The 22006-nt window shown below is 38.6% G+C and overlaps 3 protein-coding genes and 1 non-coding gene across 4 annotated transcripts; 1 reads left to right on the top strand and 3 right to left on the bottom strand.

Moving 5' to 3' along the window:
- On the top strand, positions 1–84 carry TRNAL-CAA (transfer RNA leucine (anticodon CAA)). Its single transcript has one exon. It is a non-coding gene; the product is annotated as a tRNA-Leu (tRNA).
- A 143-nt stretch (positions 85–227) lies between these two features.
- Positions 228–4395, bottom strand: LOC104785736 (potassium transporter 3). The gene is made up of 9 exons (XM_010511002.3): positions 4099–4395; positions 3445–3688; positions 3106–3354; positions 2960–3007; positions 2584–2844; positions 2444–2496; positions 2039–2153; positions 1504–1758; positions 228–1432 (listed from the first exon to the last, which is right to left on the bottom strand). The coding sequence occupies exons 1-9, from the start codon at positions 4099–4101 to the stop codon at positions 333–335; spliced, it is 2328 nt and encodes a 775-aa protein (XP_010509304.1). The 5' UTR covers positions 4102–4395; the 3' UTR covers positions 228–332.
- Positions 4396–4425: 30 nt separating this feature from the next.
- On the bottom strand, positions 4426–7409 carry LOC104785735 (calcium-dependent protein kinase 3). The gene is made up of 9 exons (XM_010511001.3): positions 6796–7409; positions 6244–6530; positions 5970–6113; positions 5735–5887; positions 5531–5646; positions 5263–5430; positions 5043–5170; positions 4853–4952; positions 4426–4752 (listed from the first exon to the last, which is right to left on the bottom strand). Exons 1-9 carry the CDS (start codon positions 7203–7205, stop codon positions 4669–4671), a joined length of 1590 nt encoding a protein of 529 aa, XP_010509303.1. The 5' UTR covers positions 7206–7409; the 3' UTR covers positions 4426–4668.
- Positions 7410–7514: 105 nt separating this feature from the next.
- On the bottom strand, positions 7515–11244 carry LOC104785734 (4-hydroxybenzoate polyprenyltransferase, mitochondrial). Its single transcript, XM_010511000.3, has 9 exons — positions 10847–11244; positions 10122–10571; positions 9675–9810; positions 9074–9195; positions 8905–8974; positions 8669–8818; positions 8141–8276; positions 7946–8042; positions 7515–7849 (listed from the first exon to the last, which is right to left on the bottom strand). The coding sequence occupies exons 2-9, from the start codon at positions 10550–10552 to the stop codon at positions 7780–7782; spliced, it is 1212 nt and encodes a 403-aa protein (XP_010509302.1). The 5' UTR covers positions 10553–10571; positions 10847–11244; the 3' UTR covers positions 7515–7779.
- Between the last annotated feature and the right edge of the window lie 10762 nt (positions 11245–22006).

Here is a 22006-nt window from a genome sequence, read left to right as displayed (position 1 = left end):
GTCAGGGTGGCCGAGTGGTCTAAGGCGCCAGACTCAAGTTCTGGTCCTCGTGAGAGGGCGTGGGTTCAAATCCCACTTCTGACAAATTGGTTAATTTTATTTTGAATTTGTGCTAAAAAAGATTACGCCTGGTCAGAGTTTTATGTATCCTTTACATTTTGACTTTTCTACATTAGACTCACTGAGCCATGAGTTCTCAGCAACCCAAAGGTAACCAAGAAACAAAATAAGAATATCAGTAAACTATAAATATTACAAAAATGAAAACATCATATCCAGATTTATAATACTGTGAACCACAAAACTCTCACAGAAATATCAGTAACAAAAACTCACAAGTAATAGTTCATGCCCACTTTGATCAAACAAATGTGAGGAATATTCAACATCACGCCTGGGCTCCGGCAATTCTTCCTCAAGAACGAGTAAGCTACGTTTATCACCAGCCGTTTCACAAACACCGAGTTTCGCTTCGCCTTCACATGACCATGCCCAACAATGTAAGCTACTTCCGCGTCCTTAGCGTTTACCAAATCAAACAGCTCCTCTTTCACCTGAGGTTGCCTGAACTTAGTGTCCATTGGTCTGAACTGAAACATCCTTCTCATGCTCAGCCTTGGAAGCTCTTGCTCATACTCTGCTCTCAGTCTAAGCAGAGCCGGAGATTTGCTGTTTGTTACTGTTGTCTGTGATCTTGAGCTGCCTGCAATGTTAGCCTCAGATATAGACCGAGACAGCCTTGTCCCAAACTTGTTTGAGGCTTTCACAACAGCGAGCCGACCATCGATGGAACGGTCAGTGTTTGAGCCGCCGTAGCCTTCGGATTCTAGCTGAATAAACTCGGCAATGCTCATCACCAGCTCGTCTTCAAAGTCGTCTCCATCTTTGTTCACGTCTTTATAGCCAGCTCGGATAATACATCGGTACATCCTGTATGTTTTCGGTCCAATCCGGCCGATAAGGTATCTTTCTTTCTGCGGTACATACGGGATAGGGACAGTTTTGCAGCAGACAAAGACGACAACTTGATAGAATGCCGGTAAGTTCGTTAGAAAGTGAGTAAATGTGGCAGGGACACCACTGGCTAGCTCGGTGTAGATAAGACCCATCCCAGGGACTTTGATGATCCCGAGGCTTGGGCCGAGACTTAGGATTGATTTCATAGGGACCTTGTTGTGCTGGTCGCATAGGTACTTCTTTCTGCTGCCATAATGCCATACATATGAGATGAAGGTGAAGAAGAGGGAAAGGAGGAGAGTTATCCAGCCTCCTTTAGGGATTTTGACTAAGGCTGATGCAACGAAGACAAGTTCTATAGTCCCAAAGAAGAGGATGAAGAGGACGGAGAAGACGATATTACGGTTCCAGACAAAGTTGATGATGAGAGGCATCAACCAAGTTGTCACAAAGGCTAGAGTCATGCAGGCGAGCCCTGGAGAACAAAAGGATTAGTTTAGTGATAACGATGGAAATTATGAGTTTGATGGAAGGTTAAGCCCTTACCAAAAGCAAAAGCTAGGTGTCGAGTGTCTCGGAAACAGATGGTGACAGCGAGGGTGAGGATCATTACAACCCAATTGATCTCAGGAATGTAAATTTGGCCAAGGACCCATCTTGGTTTGTGAACAATCTTCACACGCGGGAAGCATCCCAATGCATAGCATTGTTTGACAATCGAGAACGTAGCAAATATGACTGCTTGGCTTGCGACCATTGCAGCCAGCATAGCCATCATGAGAACCGGCCAGAAAAATGGATCTGAAAAGCAATAACAAAACACATGAACATACGACAAACTACATGACCAAAGAGGAGCACATGAATGAATATTCATATTACTTGCAGAAAAGAATTATAAACCCGAAACTTAGAATCTAGAAATGCATCATGGACAAAATCCACCACTAAAACATCTCAAATACTGAAGGTCAGGTACATTCATTTGAGAAATTGTAGTACTTTGGGACTTGTAATGGAATTCATAGAGGCAGTAAGGTACAGGAAAGAGACGTGAAAAGGAGATTCACCAAATTATTACCTGGAATGGAAGAATAAAAGCTTGAAGGTAGAGCAGAAAAATTCTTTGACAAAAACGCAGCTTGGCCCATGTATTGAAGCACCAGACACGGGTAAACAACACAACAAAACGCAAACTGCATAGAACCATGAGATTGCAAAATGTTATTGTTTCTTCATCCTCAGTAGCCAACAAAAGAAGCTGTCGAATAATAAAAACAGTAACCAGATTCTAATAGTGTATCATATATTTCTAATTCCTTAGGTCAAGAATAAGTCCTTCATATGACTACTTTGCTTATGGATTCTTCTAGCAACAAAAAACTTCTAGTAATTGTACAATGCAATTCCTAAGGAACTGCTACAAAAGTCTCTCTAGAGATTTCAGCTGCATGATTTAAAGAACCAAATTAGCTGCTTAATATACCCTTATAGATGTAGCTGTAAATTGGCCTAGTTCAGCAAAGATAGCCTCCGTTCCTGAAGTTAGAAAAATAGCCGAGATGAGACATAACGTCACATTAACACTTGTTGGGTCTATTTTCAGAACATAAATGACCATATTACCTGTGATGCATAAAAGAATGCCTCCAAGGGACAGCCATCCATCTATTCCCGTGTCTCTAAAGAATACATAGATATAGTAGGGAGATAAGGCTTTGTATACACTGGGGTTCCAAGTCACAATATTGTACACCCCAACAGTTGCAATTATCAACAACCACAAAATCATTATCGGTGCAAATAGAAAGGCAACTTTATTAGTGCCACGGTGCTGCAGAACAAAAAGTCCAACCAGCAAAGCGCATGCTATCATGACCACAGTACCTAGGCAAGCAACACAGAGGTAGAGATGTATAAATAACAATGACGGAAATGTGAAAACGTATTACGTATATAAACAAGATAAGCAAGTACGAAGATGATAACAAAGATTACTTACTATGCTTCAGACTTGTCTTGGCCACAAGCCCATCAATAGATGAAGAGACTACAAAAAAATAATGTTAGATGCTAAACCGTGGAAAAAATAAAAATGGTAACGTACTATACAACCAGACAGAAGCGAAAGAAAGGTTTCCTAATTACCTGAAATTGCTGGTGTAAGGACACCGATGGTTATAACCATGGAAGTTCCTACCAAGACTAAAACAAGCAAAGCTGTTTTTGATCTTTTATTTCGTTCTATAAGGCTTTTGAAAGCAGAACTAGGCAAATTTCTACTTGCATCTCCAGAGCCATAGTATGTGGAGATTTCCTCATCAGCCGATTGCTGATTAGGAAGCAAAGAAAATCTTGCGTGTCTGCAGAGCAAAGCATACAAAGCAAAGATCCCTCCTGCAACAGAAACCCAACACTTACATCCTAACCCATGTATCACACGAAAAAAGCAAAAACGGATTCACTTAAGCAAACAACTGGTCATACCTTCACCATTGTCATCTGCACTTAATACAAAAACCATGTACTTGATGAGTGAAAGGAAAGTAATGGTCCAAAATATCAAAGAAAACGCGCCAAATATGGTATCTTCTGTTTGATGATGTCTCAATCCTCCGTAGAAAGTACATTTATACACGTAGAGAGGAGAAATACTCAAATCTCCAAACACTAAACCAAAACTCTGATATGCTAAAAGGAGGACCTGGTTACACCTGTTTCTCCTATCAGCCTGATTCAAGAGAAGACAACAATATCACACTTGTAGCAACACGCTTACACATACACAGATTATTAACGAATGCTCATAATCCATTCGAACACCATGAAATCTAATTGCAAGTCCAGACGAAGCTACAACGTAGTGCAAATCAGATCATAAACTCAGAGATGCACTGAAACAAATCGTTTACAGTAATTATACTTTCGCGAGTAACACCAAGTCAGATTTCAATAAAAAATTTAGAATCAAAGAGATGAATTCAACGACGATGGAGGACGTATGGGTATCAGTCATTTCCAAATTTCTCTCACAAATTTTCAAATCGACATTACAGTACATCAATTTTGTAATCCCGCAGGAGCAAACAAGAAAGGAAGCTAGGGGTTTAAGATTGCAGACGTATCGGTCGGTTAACATACCATGATTCAAGCCGCCGGCGAGTAAGAAGCGGCGTCGCTTGGAGAGGATCTGTAACGATCAGCCGGAGACTAATTTTTTAGAAGATGAATCGGAATCGAATCTAGAAGAAAGCTGTCGATGATCATTTCATTTGTTTGTTTTTATTATCGAGTGGAGAAAATTTTTAACGGACTCGATCCAAAGCTCGCGGTCCTTCTCCTTCTTCCTGTTTTTTTTTTTTTCAATATTTAATAAAAATTGTTTATCTCAGTTGTTTTTATTATTTTATTTTTGTGAGAATATATTGCACCTTTGTTATTTTGTTACATGATCCAGGATTATAATTATTTGTAGATTTGAAATCATGACATTATTATTTATATCTTGAATGACTCGTGAAAACAAATCCAACGCAGTTTTGTTGATAAAAAGAGAGATTGCAGGAAACAAAATAAAGTATGGTGATGGGAAACAACAACAACACAAAGCTAATAAGTAAAAAAAGTGAGAGAAACCAAACAAACAAACAAACAACATCAAAAGATCTCTCTTTGTGTTATGATTGTCTTCCTCCAGGCTCCAATGTTTTTTTACTTTCTGCGTCGGTTTGTCACCAATTCTGGATTTCCCTTCTTCATCATTGCTACGAATTCTTCGTAGTTAATTTTTCCGTCCTGTAGATTTTTCGAATATAAGAGAAGAGAGTGTTAAGAAAACAAGTGATGCATATCGATCAAGATATGAAAGGACCAAACTAAGGGGTTTAATACGTACACGATCGGTGTCTACTTCAGCAATGATCTCTTTGATGGATTTATCATCACCCATGTTGTATTTCTTCATGGCTTGCTCTAGTTCTTCCATTGTTATGTAGCTAAATATCACACAAATCATGACCAAAGAGTTAAGACTTTTATAGCTTTGTTAAACAGAGAAAGAGAGAGATTGATGATTATTGTTTTACCCGCTGTTGTCATTGTCAAAGTACTGGAAAGCAGTGTACAAATGATCCTCACGTTCGATTCTGTTCATATGCATTGTGGCTGATATAAACTCCAAGTAGTCGATTGATCCATCTCCATCCATATCAGCCTAAACGAAAAAACATCATAAGCTTTCTCACTTTTGCTTCTTGCAAGGAGAAACACAGATTCGACACCAAAGTAGAGGCTAGAGAGACTTACTGCTTCCATTAACTGTCTTATTTCAGCCTCAGAGATCTTAGAACCAAGTTTGGGGAGACCGGTTCTCAATTCTTCCAAGGTGACTATTCCGTTGTTGTCAGTGTCTAGAGATTTGAACATCTCTTTTAGACCAATGATTTCTTCTTCAGAAAGGTTCTCAGCGATAACCTGAAATTCAAAACGATAAGCAGAGGTTGGCTTTAGAACAAGAAGACTACATAAAGTATGATGGGGTTGACCAGACAGTTTCAGCTAGTGTTCTTAATACCTTCAGGGCCATTTTTTTGAGTTTGTTCATCGCCCGGAATTGTTTCATCCTCGATAACACCGCATTGTCAAGCGGTTTGTCTGATGCCTCCCCGTCTTCTTTAATCCACGGATGATCTGTGTAGGAATCAAAACATGTTAATGTTGGATCAAAACACAGTGTTGTCATTAATTTTATCAAAACATGTTACGGAAGGGGTCTTACTTAGCACTTCAGAAGCTGTAAGCCGGTCTTTAGGGTCATATTTTAACATTTTCCTCACAAGATCTTTGGCACCACTAGATAGTGCTGGCCACGGATCAGCTGAAAAATCAAGGTCCCCTCGAAGAATGGCATCAAAGATCCCCGTTTCATTTTCTGCACAATAGTAAAAAAGAGAAGTGACTATCTAAACCGTGCAACCGAATTCTCTTCTCAAAAAAAAGGATCAAGGCAATACCTCCCCAGAAAGGCGGGACACCACTGAGAAGGATGTATAGAATCACACCGGCACTCCAGATATCAGCCTCTGGTCCATAGTTTCGTTTTAGAACTTCTGGGGCAACATAGTATGCACTTCCAACAAGATCCTTAAACTTATCCCCTGCATTAATAAATCGACTTCATTAGAGGGGAGATTGACTATGGTTGCAGTCTTGCAGACACTACACCCCACATGAAGTAATACACTAATGCAGGTATCAAATGGGGAAGCCTCTAGCCTGTTTCCTAACCTGGCTTAAAGAAGACCGAGAGCCCAAAGTCAGTAGCTTTCAATGGGGAGTTCTCATCTTTACTAAGAAAGAGAAAGTTTTCAGGCTTCAAGTCTCGGTGCATTACACCCATAGAATGACAACTATGCACAACCATCACCATCTGCCTGCACAAATCAGCAGCTGCTCTCTCTGAGTAAAGACCTTTAGCTATGATCCTATCAAACAATTCCCCTCCTTCACACAGCTCCATTATAAGATTCACAGAGTGTCTGTCCTCGTAAGCTCCCTTCAAGTCCACTATGTTCCTACAAACCCACTCACAAACTTGAAAAGTCAAGATAAATACGATGGGAAACATTTCAATAGTTTTAACATATAGGACCACAAAACTTTTCACCCACATATAAAGCATACCACTCATTAATATAGAAAACGAAATAGCCATTTTTAAATATCTATCTCATTCATAGGAGACTTGAGCATTGTTTCTTCTAGCCTAACAATTTAACCAAAGGCGTTTCAGATTCCATTTCAGATCCAAAACGAAGCAAAAATCGAAAAAAGATTTACCGGTGACCACTGAGATGGTGCATAATCTGGACTTCACGACGAACATCATCAATGTCGTCTTTGTGGACAAGACGACGCGTAGGGATTGACTTGCAAGCGAACTGTTGCTTGGTCTCTTTGTGAGTAACAAGATAGGTAACACCGAACTGACCACGACCTAGCTCAGGACCGAACTCGTATGAACCCCGTACGTTTTCCATAGGCCGACCTAAGATCCGACCATTCTGCTGAGTAGATGTGTTTGAACGAGATCCGCCGGTTCCAGGGCCTGAAGACCCGCCGGTTCCAGAACCAGAGGATCCACGGCGTTCTCCGGAAGGTTTGACATGGTGGACTACGTTGCCGGATGTAGATGATGGTGAGGACGGTGGCTGACCGGAGGATTTGGACTTGCTGTGTCTGTGTCCCATTTTTTTCAAAAAGCCTTTTCTCTCTCTCAGTCAATAAGTCAATCGAGAGAGAAAGAACAAATCTCCGATTCTTATGGCTTTTTTTATTTATGTCTTGAGATCGAACACGGAGATGCTGACCACGTGGCGTTTGTTTATTGGTGTTTAGTTGGATCAATTAAACCGCGTGTAATTATGAATAATAATAATATTTGCCTTATTGGATGATAATTTAATGAATTAAGCCTAAGGAAATCTTCTGTAAAAAGATGTTTCCACTTTCCCCAAATCACACGGCTAATTCAATGTTAATGTATTTGCAATTTGGGATTCAAAAAGGAAAATTTATTAAGCATCCAGTAAAATTTACAACTTAATGTAATACTAATTACGTGTGTCAACCCTTTGAATGAGTATACAGACAACTAGACAAGCCTTGTGCTTATCTGTTCCTTGAGAGTTGAGAGCTTTTACGATCCAGAAGCAAGACCATGTCCTCTGTTTCACATACAGTGTCTTAAAACTCTACCTCGTTTCTTCATATATAGGTTCCTCATACTAAAGCTTCATCCTTATTTGTTGAGATAGAGAGTCTCTATTGAAAACTTCTTCCAAGTACAACTCCACTAAATATGATAGCACCAAACCACTTGTTCGACACAAATCTGTACAAACATCAAAACTCAGAGAGTATTAGTTTCCAAGGCAAATCACACATGTTGGATTGAGAGAGTACAAAAGCAAAACCCGAATTTTCATACTTTCTACTGCAGTCAGGACCAGATGATAAGTCAGCTGTCCCTATTTGCCATCCTAGCTGTCCTGATGCAGCGGCCAGTGATGCGTAATATTGCCACCCTTTATCATTAGAGCGAGAAAACAACAACAAAAAAGTCAAAAGACGGTAAATGGAATTAGGAACCACCAAAGAATCCTACTAAAGTTTTATTAAGTACCGAGATCTGCACTGAGTCCAGAGAGTGCAAGAAAGCCCATGGATGCTGTGCCAAATCCAGTTAACCAGAGCTTTGTATTATCACCGAATCTAAGAGCTGTTGACTTAACACCAACTTTTACATCATCTTCTTTGTCCTGGAGACACAATAGATTCTTACACATTAACACCTCTACAATATCTCAAAATTACTAGCATAAAAGCTGAACTTGAGCTGAAATTTTGGATTCGTAACGTGTGGCATATACTATATCAAAAGAAGACTCAAGACTGTAATCAACCTACTTTTATGGAACTAACTCTTCACTTAAACTATGGATATCAGATGGAAAAGTGCAAGGTAATTTTCTTCTTTAAGATTGCCATTAGAGTCGTACATCAAAATGGATGCATTTGCATGAGACACAAAAGAAAAGGTGAAATAAGAAATCTGCATAGAAATGAAAATTAGGGGAGCAATATGCGCACACTGAGATTAACTTTGCTACTGCTCGTAATCAAATAGATTTTGCAGCTAAAAATAATATACCTGATGTGCGTAAATAGTATCATAAACAAGGGTCCAGCAAACTCCCGAGAGATACAGAGGGAGTACAACAGCTGGATCTATGCTTCCTTTAACTGCAGTCCATCCTAGCAATGCTCCCCAGTTTATGGTCAAACCTAAAAAGGCTTGAGGCTGCAATTACAAAATAGAATCGATCAAAGGGGACTAAGAAAAAATATACTGTCTAACTTTGAGAAGCCAAAATGGATTTAAATTACCCAAAATGTAAACCTCTTCATAAGTGGGTAGGAGAAAACAAGTAACAAAGATGAAGCCCCTAAAACACGGCTGCAGAATATACATACTGAAATGAGCTCAAATAGAAAAAGAATTTAATCACAAAAATAAAGGGAAGGCATGACAATATGTAATAAATTCCAAACAAACCTGTAGTTGTTAAGTTGGAGAAGAATCCCTAAGCCTAAAAGCAACTGAAGCCCAAGAAACTGAATCCCTTGAAATGGTGTCAAAAGACCACTGGCGATAGGTCTTAATCTTGTACGATCAACCTAAATAGAAAAAGAAATTTGTAAGACAACATAATCAAAAATAAAACAATCAAATAAAATTTTGAGCCTGAAAATATCCTTATTCTTACTCACAAGCAACTTATCTTTGTGTATGGAAGAATGAATCCAATTACATGAATGTTGAGTAGCTACCCTAACTACCAAACACATATTTCAATCAAAAAGTATATTTCACCTTCACCACATCTAATACCTGAAGTCTTTCACCTTTTCAACGAAGTCACCAATACATGCAGATAAACTATTACCCACAACAGAAATGTGACTGAAAAATGTTGATGTAAATTGATCCGGCATACAAGCATCAAGACCACTTTCAAATGTCAAAGCAGAAACACTATCTCACCATGGTTACAGAAACCATAGTTACACAAAACATGTTTTGTAAACCAACATACATAGGGATATATAAATTTGACATCACCTCTCTTTTTCACCATACCATAAGAGAGACTGACCTTTGTATCTATGTCTTGATCAAGCAGATCATTAATAGTACAGCCAGCACCTCTAAGAAGTAGTGCTCCGCAACCGAACAAAGCCATATATTTAAAACTTGGAAGGCTTCCAGGATCAGCAGCCAACGCAATCGACCTATACAACAATGATGGCGATTCAGAACTTCCATCTATTTACTTATCTCCGGAACCAGATCCATGACGTAAAATGCAAATATGATTATATTATTAAAAGACTACCACCAATCAGATTACTGAGTTAATAAACCAGTGGAATTTACAGTACTATAACATTTATAAAATCCAAGAAAACTCAGGTTTATAGCATTATACAACCCTGGTTTCTGCCAATCCTTAACCACAAAACCACTCTCCCATGCTATCAAAGATTTCAGCTAAAGATCACACTACCTAATTGCCTATGAGCTGTTGAGAAGATAAACTTACCACATACAGGGCCAAGCAAGCAACCAAGTACCAATGGGTTTATCCAAACGAGCAAGCTTAGCATAACCTCTAACTCCTTCTGGTAAATACAAATCTATCCAAGAAGCTTCCTTAACACCACCACCATCACTCTTCTCCTCATCATCTTTCTTAGGCTTTCCCTCCATAACCGAAGACGAAGACATCCCACCAACTAATCTATAATTCCAGCCAACACCACCAAGAAACTTATCCTGATGCAATACCTTCCCTTTACTCCATACTTGATAGTTATAATTACATAAAGGATAACACTTGGTGAAATGGGTAGTCACAGGATTAGGCAAGGATTTATGCTGCGATTGCAAAACAGCAAAGGAAGAAGATGGAGTTGCCGAGACGGAGGATCTCAATAACCGTCGAGAAACACGGAAGAGCCCCAAAAACGCCATCTTTGAGAGAAATTGTTGCCTGTAAGTAACAAAGACTTGAGATTTTCAAACGTAACTGAAACTCTTACGAACTAAAAGCTAACTTCTCAAGAGAATCAGATAAAAGAATTTGCCCAGAAAAAAAAAAAACAAAACTATCTAAATTTCAGTAGCCTTTAAGAATCTAAAACGTCCATGGCGTTTCTAAATCATTCCCCACATGTGAATCAAGCTAAAATCGAATTCCTTAAACAATCAAGGCTCGGAAAGAGAAGAATTAAAAAAAAAAAAAAAAAAAAGGGATCAACGACTGACCAGTGAGCAACGACGACGACGACGACTCCGGCAAGAAAGAGCACGTCGTCTCGGAGCGAGACTTCTCCAGTATCGCGGGTGGATCATTAATGGGCCTATACATTATTCTACTTGGTCTGATACAAATGGGCCTATAAAAGAAACTTGGGGGCTAATGAAGAAAAATATATGATCTCGAATTCTGGAGTGCATTAGTTTGCTAATCTATAAATTATATTAAATCAACTGAAATGGTCCAGTCCAGACGATTTGTATGCCTGATGGTGCATGCATGGTGTCGGTTGCCGACAAGGCCGGCTCAATAAATCGAAGGACCATGTGAGCTGAAAAAAAAATGGACCCTTGTATATTTCTCATATTAGAAAAAAAATACAAAAAAAAAGTTGGACCATAGAGCCAGGTCTGCCAACTATACTATCTATATATATATTTTGCAAGTACATTTAGCAAATAAATCCTAAACTTGCCACCTAATTACAAGACTGCAATTGTATTTAATTATTTTTAATTTATAATTTACTATTTATTAAATTATGATTAGGTTTCAAACAAAATCAGTGTAAAATACGATTCTCTTCCAAAATTTTCGCTCTCTTTAATTACGAATTTCTTTCTATATATGATTGATATATATGGCAATCAAATCTTTATTACTCTTCTTATTTCTTCAATTAGATCTTCCCATATATTGCTAAGACTCGGTGCGAAACAAACAATCGACATTAGTTTACTTTCGAATTATCTGCAAAAAAGGAAACCAATATTAGATCTTCCCATATATTGCTAAGAGTCGATTTCAAATTCTGTTTAATTCGTTTTTTGGAAATTGTAATATATTGTCACAATAAACGTTACTAGCATATTCTATTATATATGTTTAAACCAATTAATTTTGTTTCAAAAATTTTATTTGGTGAAGATATTTTCAACTTCGTCATCAAGATTTTTGCTTTTACTAACCCAAAACCCTCTCAAAATACTATAAATAAGACTCAGCATCTAAACTCACTAAACACGGTAAACACTTCCTCTATAACAAAAGCAAGCAAAATTTAATTACGCTAATGGTAATATTTTATCATCTTCGTTTGAAGTACATTTTATCGTCTATAATAATTTTGTTAATCTATGTTACTTTATGATAATTTTTGTTTTTAGTTCTAATTTTTATGTTGAGTAGCAATCAAGTTATAAAGATCATGTATCCACCTAATTATGCTTTCTTAATCCTAAAGTTTGTTACTATCAGGGATAAATGGAGGTACTAACCATTTTCATGTGTCCTATATGAAATCGAACGTTGCTTCTTCATTTAACGCTCGAATCTGAATCATTAATTTAGAAGTTATCACTTGTGATAATGTTTTGCTCCCGCTTGAGAACATATTATTAATCTCTTCTTGAACTAACTTTCAAACTCTGTAATTATATTAATCATTGATGGTAGTAATTGTCCATGTTCATAACAAGATTATATATTAGAGCAAGTGGTAATATTATTTATAACAAGATTATATATTATTACAAAAACATAAAGTAAGACTCTATGTAAAGTAATGTACACCAACGTAAACATATAATTAGATGGTTTATTTTTTTTACTAGATCCTATAGTGTATAATTTCATGTTTCAAATGCATTTACTAAATTAAATTGTTTATCATGCAAAAAAACCGACTTACTTTCTCAAATTTAGACTTTAGTTAAAATATTTAGGCAAGTAGTCATTATTACTAACCATTCTAACCATAGCATGCTGAGGATGATGATTGGGATGCGTCTACTTTGTTTGTTGTTAAGGGTCACCTACACAACGACAACATTTTATTAACATAGTTACTAGCCATGTCTCCTTAGCTTGGAAATATGTGGTGCGCCTTATTTTGTTGTGATTTAGCGGGTCACCTACGAATAAAGTCATTTTATTTACATAGATATGAGTCATTATCATGTTTATTTATTTACAGATCAGCCCCAATTTTAAAAATGTGTGTTTTTTTAAAATGCAATCTTTGTTGCCAAAATTCTTCTATTATAGAGTATATGAGACAAATAAAAATTTCTAATACGAAGATACTCATATTTTTGGCAACAAAGGTGTCGGAAAATGAGTCACCCGGAGTAGAAGCCGAGACTCGCCGGGGCTTCGTCGGATTTTACCGAAACTAACAACTCTTCGTCTAATTTTTTTTTTTTAACTGACAGAACATAACCATCATCGTATTTACTTAAACAAATCAGAAATATGACTTTTTCATTACAGTGATGCTCTTTATTTGCTAATTAAAACTTATTCTGACGTTTAAATCATTTTCAAAATATTAAAATTTTAAAATAATAGGTTACAAATTACTTATATATCAATTTATGGATTAAATCTTTAAAAATACAATAAATTAAATTATTTAACTTTAAAAATAAATCAGGTATTCGTAAAAATGTAACATGTAAAAATAAAAATTATCTCGTGGGTTACTAAAGTAATTTAAGTAAATACTAAATTAAATGCTTATGCCAAAAAATTGTTTTAAATAAAATTTAGTTTTAAATATCACCTGACGGGTTATATAGCAGGACGAATTTGGGTTGATATAAATATAAATTAAAATATTATTAATTTGGTGTTCATCATATCATTATTTTATTAACACCATGATACTAGGATTTTTGTATCTCCTAGTAGGTTCAATTAACCTTATGTGTTGTAATACTTAAGGTGTCAATCCAAATGGGATGTTGCTAACAATCAAGATGCAATCAAGCAATCACAAGTCAAGCCAATTCAAGAAGAGTGTTTTTCTAATAATCCTAGAATTGTCAAAATACAAAACGGAAATGAGTCACAGAAACAGAAACGAAAATGTATGACAAGAAGCAAGCAAGAATAAGCAAAACCGAAAACGATTCTAAGCATGAACAAATGAAACAGTCTCGAAATGTAATATCAATCAAAAAGATAAAAGTCCTAAGGATGGGAGTAATTGATGTCGGTGGAGTATCCTAGTCTACAGAGTGTTTAACATGCCACAAACAATCTATCCCTAAACAATGAACATCACAACTTAGCTAATCCAATCTCTTGGTAAAAGCTACTCAGACTCAACCACTTCCATACCTAGCTCTCGCTAGAGAAACGTGGTCGGGCAGGCATGACAAACAAGTTCATTCATGTCAACAAACATCCTAGACAACTAATCTCTTAGGCTAGGAACGTAAGTCTCTGGCACTAGTTGGTCAGACATTTCATCGAACACCTTTTGGGTGTGGAAATGTCTCGAACCTAGTTCCAATTGATCAGAGAGAAACTAGTAATTCTAACTCTAGTCCAGAAGGGAATCATATAAATCAAGCTTAAACACCCTACATCCTAAGATCCTCCACCTAATCTATCCCATCCTCAAGAACTAATGCACTACTCAGATCCGGAAATCATCGTCAACAATACAAACTCAGAAAACATTGAAACAAGCATTCTTAGATAGGTAAAAATGAGATAAACAAGTTTGTAGAAGAAATCAAATGCAAATACTCAATGTATCAAAAGATATCTGAATACAAAGTCTGGGAACGGTTCTTGGTGGCTAGGGAAACCTTACAAAATAAAAACAAGATAAAAACTAAGATGATGTCGCAAAGACTTAACAAAACGTATTTATAGTAAAGACATAAAATCGCTAAAACTTAAAACGACAAGATCAAGCGTCGGTTTGGGAATCTCCTAAAGCGTGTAGGATGGAACGTCTCCCTGACATGTGCGAACGAGTAATGGCTCGAGTGAGTGATGGCGTTGGCTCAAGTGGAGTGATGGCGTTGGCTCAACACGACAGCGCGACTCGAACGGCACGAAAGCGCAACTCGAACGGCACGACAGCGCGACTCAAACAACACGACAGCGCGACTCAAACAGCACGACAGCGCGACTCGATTAGCACGACAACGCGACTCGATCTGGATGTTTACGCCTCCACTAAAACGATGATAACTTTTGAACCACACATCCGATTGGCTTGAAATAAACGGCATTGGAAAGATGACTCAATTCTCTACAACTTTGGTGAAGACGTCGAAAGCTGAATCCCATGACAGCGCGACTCGAACGGCAACTCGATCGGCATGACAGCGCGACTCGATCGGCATGACAGCGCGACTCGAGCGGATGTGTGATGACGGAATGATGGCGCGACCTGAGCGGATGTGTGATGACAGAATGATGGCGCAACCCGAGCGGATGTGTGATGACGGAATGATGGCGCGACTCGAGACAGCCTGGCTCCAAAGTCTCCTAAATACCTGAAATACTCCAAAATGCACGAGGTATGCGAAGATAATGCAAGAACTACCTAAATATGAAAAGTGTACAAAAGAGAGTAGAAATTCATGCAAAACAATTAGTTATCCTAATTAGATGCGTGACAAAAACATGCTTAGCAGAGACAAAATATAGACATATCACACCATCTATATTAGAATATTAATTTTTTTAATTAAATTATGATTATGTAAAAAACAAATATCATGCAATATATCACAAATTAATCCTGAAATTAACAATCTAAATACGATTATACAATCTCAAACACTGAACAAAATCAACAAATAATTATAACTTAAAATTTAAAATTTTTATTTGAAGAAAAAATTGCCTCGCGGTGTACCGCGGGTGAAAATCTAGTTCAATAATAGATGTTGATCGTTGTTATGGTTATCTCCTCTTTCCTCGAAATGTTCAAATTAAGATCTTAGAAATAAATCATATATATAAAAGTAGAGTTTCAGTCTCTCCTTATTGGTCCACTTGGCAATGCAATTTCAACAAAAAAAAATTTATATTAAAACACAAATTTAAAAACAATTAATTTTCAAATTTAACTCACATAATATAAAACTGAAATCTTTATAGCTTCTCCTTATAAATTATGCATTAACTTTATTTTCCACTAAATTGAATTAATCAATTATATTAAAACAAAACAATAAATTAGAATTGTAACTCTCATTTTTCTAAATGTAATTTTTCATCATTTCTCTTCCTATAAATATTCATTATCTTATTCTCTTAGTCTATCACTCTTTCATTCTCTCATCTTCTTCCACTACTCTCAAATCTCTTTTTTGTTTTGTTTTGTATTTTTTTTGTTATTGTTGTTGTATGGGTTATAAAAAATCAAATCAAATATCATTGTAAAAGCTTAGTTTTAGAGTTTTTATGATATGTATATCTTATATATTTATTTTAATCTTTTAAAATGTTTATCTCCATTTTCTATTTTATATTAACATCTTATAAGTCATTCTTTTCATACTTCCTTACAATATTCACCACACAATAAGATCATAAAGTTGAAATGATCCATATGTAATTATCTATTATGTCTCTGGTTATCTCACATATTCATGTATCATTTTTAATAATTTATAAAGATCAATATAATATTTAAAGATCAATATAATTATCCATTTATCCATTTATAAAGACTATTTTTTTTGTGATCCAATTGATAAATTTGCGGAGATCAATATAATATATATATTTTTTTTTATGATTTGAGGTTTTTGAAAACAAAAAGAACATAATTAAACAATTGATTTTTTGTGTCTTTAATCAAAATAAAAAATGATCCAAAAAACAAAACATATTCAACCGGAACTTAAATATAAAAATAAAATATAATTTTAAAAATATCATTTCACTAAATTCTCTAAAGATGAAACCATTAGTATGAAATTTAGCACTATAAATTAAATTGATGAGTGAAAACCAAAAAATATAAGTTATCCTTGGGATTTTTAAAATTATTGAGATTGAAGAATTCATATAACTTTATAAGAAAACTAATTTAGTTTGTCACTTAAAAAGTAATATTTTTTTATTTTGAAATATTATGTGTAAGTGTTGAGTTTATATCAACAAACAACCAAATCATGTGAATTTTGATTCAGCCACTTGGTATTCCTTTTATTTTAAGTTATAAAAAATTAAAATATTTATTTATAATTAAAGACATGTAACTCCATTTAACTCAAATGTAACTCCTATCCAATAATTGTACATTAATTCATTCCTCCTAAGTACCCTCTTCCCAGGATTGATGAGTTGTTGAATCAGCTGGGAGGTGCTACTCGGTTCTCTAAGGTAGATCTGGCGTCGGGTTATCATCAGATACCGATAGATGAGGCAGATGTGAGGAAGACTGCTTTTAGGACGAGGTATGGGCACTATGAGTTTGTGGTGATGCTTTTCGGATTGACTAACGCGCCAGCAGCGTTTATGAGATTGATGAACAGTGTGTTTCAGGAGTTTCTGGATGTATCTGTCATCATTTTCATCGACGATATCCTGGTTTATTCTAAGAGTCCTGAGGTGCATGCAGTGCATTTGAGGGCAGTTATGGAGAAGCTGCGGGAGCAGAAGTTGTTTGCTAAGTGGAGCAAGTACAGTTTTTAGCAGCGTGAGATGGGCTTTCTAGGTCACATTGTTTCTGCATAGTGAGTTTCTGTAGATCCAGAGAAGATTCAGGCTATCAGGGATTGGCCTAGACAACAGAATGTCACTAAGATCAGGAGTTTCCTTGGTTTGATAGGTTACTACAGGACCATGAGATGAAGTCTCTGGTAGGAGAGGTCAGTGCGTTGAGCTTGTGTGTAGTTCCTCGAGAACCATTGGGTTAGGAGGCGGCTTATAGAGCAGATCTTCTGAGCAGGGTGTGGTTGGCTCTGGAGAAGGATTTGGGGCTGGTGAATGTCTCTAAGGATGTTGATTCAGAGTATCAGGTCTCAACTAATGGTACTATCTTGGTGCACAGTCGGATTTGTGTGCCCAAGGATGAGGATTTGAGATAGGAGATCTTGAGGGAGGCTCATGCGAGCATGTTTTTCTATTCATCCAGGAGCGACTAGGATGTACCGTGATCTCAAGAGGTACTATCATTAGGTCGGGATGAAGAAGGTTGTAGCTAGTTGGGCCCGAGGTGCGACGTGTGTCAGCTGGTGAAGGCTGAGCATCAGGTTCCAAGCGGATTACTAAAGAGTCTACCCATTTCAGAGTGGAAGTGGGATATGATCATGATGGATTTTGTGGTAGGATTGCCAGTGTCACGAACTTTTGATGTTATTTGGGTCATTGTGGACTGGTTGACTAAGTCAGCATATTTTCTATCCATTAAGAAGATTGTTGGAGCAGCGGTCTTGGCTAAGAAGTATGTGAGAGAGATAGTCAGATTGCATGGGGTGCCAGCGAGTATTGTGTTTGACAGGGATTCTAAGTTCACTTCGGTGTTCTGGAAGGTATTTCAGGCAGAGATGGGCACTAAGGTGCATATGAGTACAGCTTATCATCCCCAGACAGATGGACAGTCTGAGAGGACGATCGAGACGCTGGAGGATTTGTGTGTTGGATTGGGGTGGCCATTGGGCAGATCACCTGAACCTGGTAGAGTTTGCTTACAACAACAGTTATCAGGCAAGTATTAAGATGGCTCCTTATAAGGCTTTGTATGGGAGACCATGTCGTACACCGTTATGTTGGACTCAGGTGGGGGAGAGGAGCATATATGGTGCGGATTTTGTTCAGGAGACCTCAGAGAAGATTCGGGTTCTGAGGCTGAACATGAGGGAGGCTCAGGATCGGCAGAAGAGCTATGTTGATAAGAGGAGAAAGGATCTTGAGTTTCAGGTTGACGATAGAGTGTACCTCAAGATGGCTATGTTGCGGGGTCCGAACAGGTCATTGTCAGAGACTAAGTTGAGTCCGAGGTACATGGGTCCGTGCAGAGTGGTTGAGCGGGTGGGACCAGTGGCATATCGGCTGGAGTTGCCTGAGGTTATGCGTGCGTTCCACAAGGTATTTCATGTGTCGATGCTGAGGAAGTGTCTTCACGAGGGTGACCGGCTGTTGCCTAAGATTCCTGAGGATCTTCAGCCCAACATGACGTTGGAGGCGAGACCGCTGAGGGTACTCGGGAGGAGTGTCAAGGAACTTCGGAAGAAGAAGATTCCTTTGATGAGAGTCATGTAGGACTGTGATGGAGTAGAGGAGCAGACTTGGGAGCCTGAGGCGAGGATGAAGGCAAGGTTTAAGAAGTGGTTTGAGAAGCAGGCCGCGACTTGAGCTTGTCTAGCCGGGTCTGAGTTATAGTCCGTGGCTGGAGCGGGTACGGAGTATTCCAGCCCATCTCTCTTGATACTTGGTCACTTAGGGGTGGTTGGTTGGGCGACTCAGTACTAACATGAGGTGGTGCTCGGAATGCGGGTTGATGGATTGGATTGTTGTATCTTATTGTTTCTGTTGTATTTTCGTTGAGGTTGTAACGATTATGATATTTTGAAATTAATAAGATGAGTATTTTCCTTTATGTTTAACTGTTGTCGTCATGGGAAAAAGAGAAATAGCTCGGGTTTCTATTTTTGGAAGTTTCCATAAATAGAAAGTCTCCACAAAAGGAAAGTTTCCAGAATTAGAAAGTTTCTAAAAGGGGAATTTTTGTGGGAAGTGTTGAGGTAGATCTAGCCGGGAGATACTCGATGGCATCAGGTTTGTTTTGCTCAAGGCCATGTGGGCCCAACTCATGTGATACCGATAGCTCGATGGACTTTGTGGCCAGAGAGTGGGAGTGGTATGAGGCTTCGGATGACGATCCGAGAGCGTGCTTGAGGGTGACGACCCAAGAGCGGGATATTTGAGACTCCCTGGATACCGTAGCTGTGAGCCGCGGCTTGGCAGTGAGCCGGTATGTCTTGAGGGTTGCGACCCGAGAGCGGGGGGAGTGTGTGCGAGTGACTTCCTGGATGCCGTAGTTTAAGGCGGTTGGCCTGATAGCGAGCCGGCATGATTCGTTGGTTGCGACCACGGACGGGGGAAGCACTGAGTTGTGAGCAAATAGTGTCTTTGATGCGAGTATATTGGCTAGAGGGAGACCTCATGGTTCAGTCGGAGGTGTGCGGGCTGTTGCGACAGTGCACGGGAAACCTTGGCTGACGGTATTTAGTCCAGTCGGGGACGTGCGGGCCGTGTTGACGGTGGCACGGAGGTCCTTGACAGTTGGACGGTTTTGCGGGATTCGAGAACGAATCCTTGTTGGTGGGGGAGAATTGTAACATCTGCGAACCAATTTTTAAGGTTTTGGTGTGGGTGTCGATCGACACCCTTGGTGTATCGATCGACACCCTTGGTGTATCGATCGACACCATGTTTTCTGGTTTGGTCCGGTTCGTTTTAATTGCTGTTTGGTTCGGTTTGGTTCAAGGAAAATCCCTAAATCGTGTTATAAGTGTAGAAGCGACAAATTAAGGGTTTTAGGGTGTCTTGTCGCCGTTTTCAGAGATAGAGAAAGAGGAGAGAGCCTATTGTGGTATGAAGGAGATTAAAGGAGAAAGATCAGAATCGTTAGGGTTTGGGAGGAAACAGTTTCGGCATATCAAATCGTTCTCAAAGGTAATGAAATTTGGTAGGTTTATTCCCAAGTCTTTCGTCGTCGTTCGCATTTTTACAGAAGTAGATTTGGATTTAAACTCGATGAGTTATTGGCAGTTTTGTGAGACACGTTTTCTCAGACGCGAGTTGGGATCATCGGAGATTGTAACTGAGATCGTGGTCTTGTGTGGTGCCTGATCGTGCTGAAATTTTGAGGGAAGCTTCGTGACGTCTAGGGGTAGATTTTCACCGGAGCGATTTGATAGTTAACGGTTGGTTTTTATTTTAGGGTTTCGTCTTTGAGACTGTTCTTTTCTGATGTTTCTGTCCAGTTTTGCTATAAGTCGTTTTTGGTTGTGTGGCTTGTTGTAGGGCGTTTCTGGGCTGTTTCAGACGTTAGGAGGGTCTCAACTGGTTGTATTGGTTGTTATAATCAGTTGATAAGGTGAGTGCTTGACCATGGTTGATCTAAGCATGAGATCTCTCTTGTTTGGGCATTTTCTTTGCTGTTTGTGTTGTTTTGTTGCTTGGGTTCGTTGCTTTTGTGATTCCTAGTGATTTCCAAGGTAATTGGGTGAGTTTGAGACGGATTCGAGATGATTTGGAAGGGGAGTTCGACGTTCGTGTTCGTGCAGATCGTGTCTTCAGAAGAGGCATCGGTCGACACTGTTTAGCATCGGTCGACACCATTGTTTGTAGTATCGATCGACACCGTGAGGCATCAGTCGACACTGGTCTCAGCCGAGACTTGTTTTCCTGGTTTGATGTATTGTTGTGTGTTGTTTGTTTTGCTTAAACATGAGGGTCTCATATGCTTGTTTGTATAACTTAGTAGATGGGAGGACGACCTCACTAAGTATTTATGATAATACTTACGCATCTCAATTGTTGTTTTTGGTGTGCAGGTAAAGGCAAAAGTGTGATCGTGGAATCATGGCGATGAGGAGGAGGATGATCTAGGGTCTCGTTTGTGTGTTATTGGATTTGTTGGTTATGTTGTTGGAACCTTGGTTAGTGTTATGGTAGGTTGCCGGATAGAATGGTTAGGAATGTTATTGTATTGATGATTTGTTGGTTTTGTATTATTGGTATGTCTCCGCTGTGCTTAATGTTATTGCTTGTTTAATGTTGAGTTGTGGTTTGGGTTGGTTAATTAAGTACTATGGGATGCTTAATTATATATTGTTTTTAATTATTAAAAAAAAAAAGGGGTCGGGTTGTTTCATTTTGGTATCAGAGCCCTTACCGTTCTAGGTTTGGGTTCACTAGGCTTTGTGCTGTAGATGTTTGGGATTTGCATGTTTGAATTGATTATGTGAGTTAGTCAATTGTGTGTGGCATGGAGTCTTAGAACATCCTCTTCGAGCCTTCAATGAGATTCCACGGTGAGTTATTGTTATGTTTCTTTGTGTGGTATTGATTTGTTTTCTGCTTGTTAGCCTCTGCTCTTGGAAGATCAGTGGTTAAGGTGTTTGAGTAGTTGTTCGTGGACGGGGACGTGGTTGTGGTCATTGTCGGGCGGGTCCCGAGGCCAGCGAGTGTGTGGTCCAGAGTTCCACGAGGAGGTACGTCAGAGGGTCGCAAGCGTATCAGGAGGGACCAGAGGGGATTAGCCGGTGAGCATGCCGGGGGTGCTGGGAACCCAAGTGTGGGGTTGCAGCAGGTGGAGCCCAGGGTCGAGATGATCGCTTGGCGGATCTGTTGGCGTGCTGTTGGAGCGGTTACCGAGAGGGGTACCAGTGTAGGCTCCA

The sequence above is a fragment of the Camelina sativa genome, chromosome 12 (assembly GCF_030686135.1).
Source record: "Camelina sativa cultivar CO46 ecotype springtype chromosome 12, ASM3068613v1".
Taxonomy (NCBI): Eukaryota; Viridiplantae; Streptophyta; class Magnoliopsida; order Brassicales; family Brassicaceae; genus Camelina; species Camelina sativa.
The sequence above is the reverse complement of the archived record's forward strand: the minus strand, read 5'-3'. Positions and strand labels throughout refer to the sequence as shown.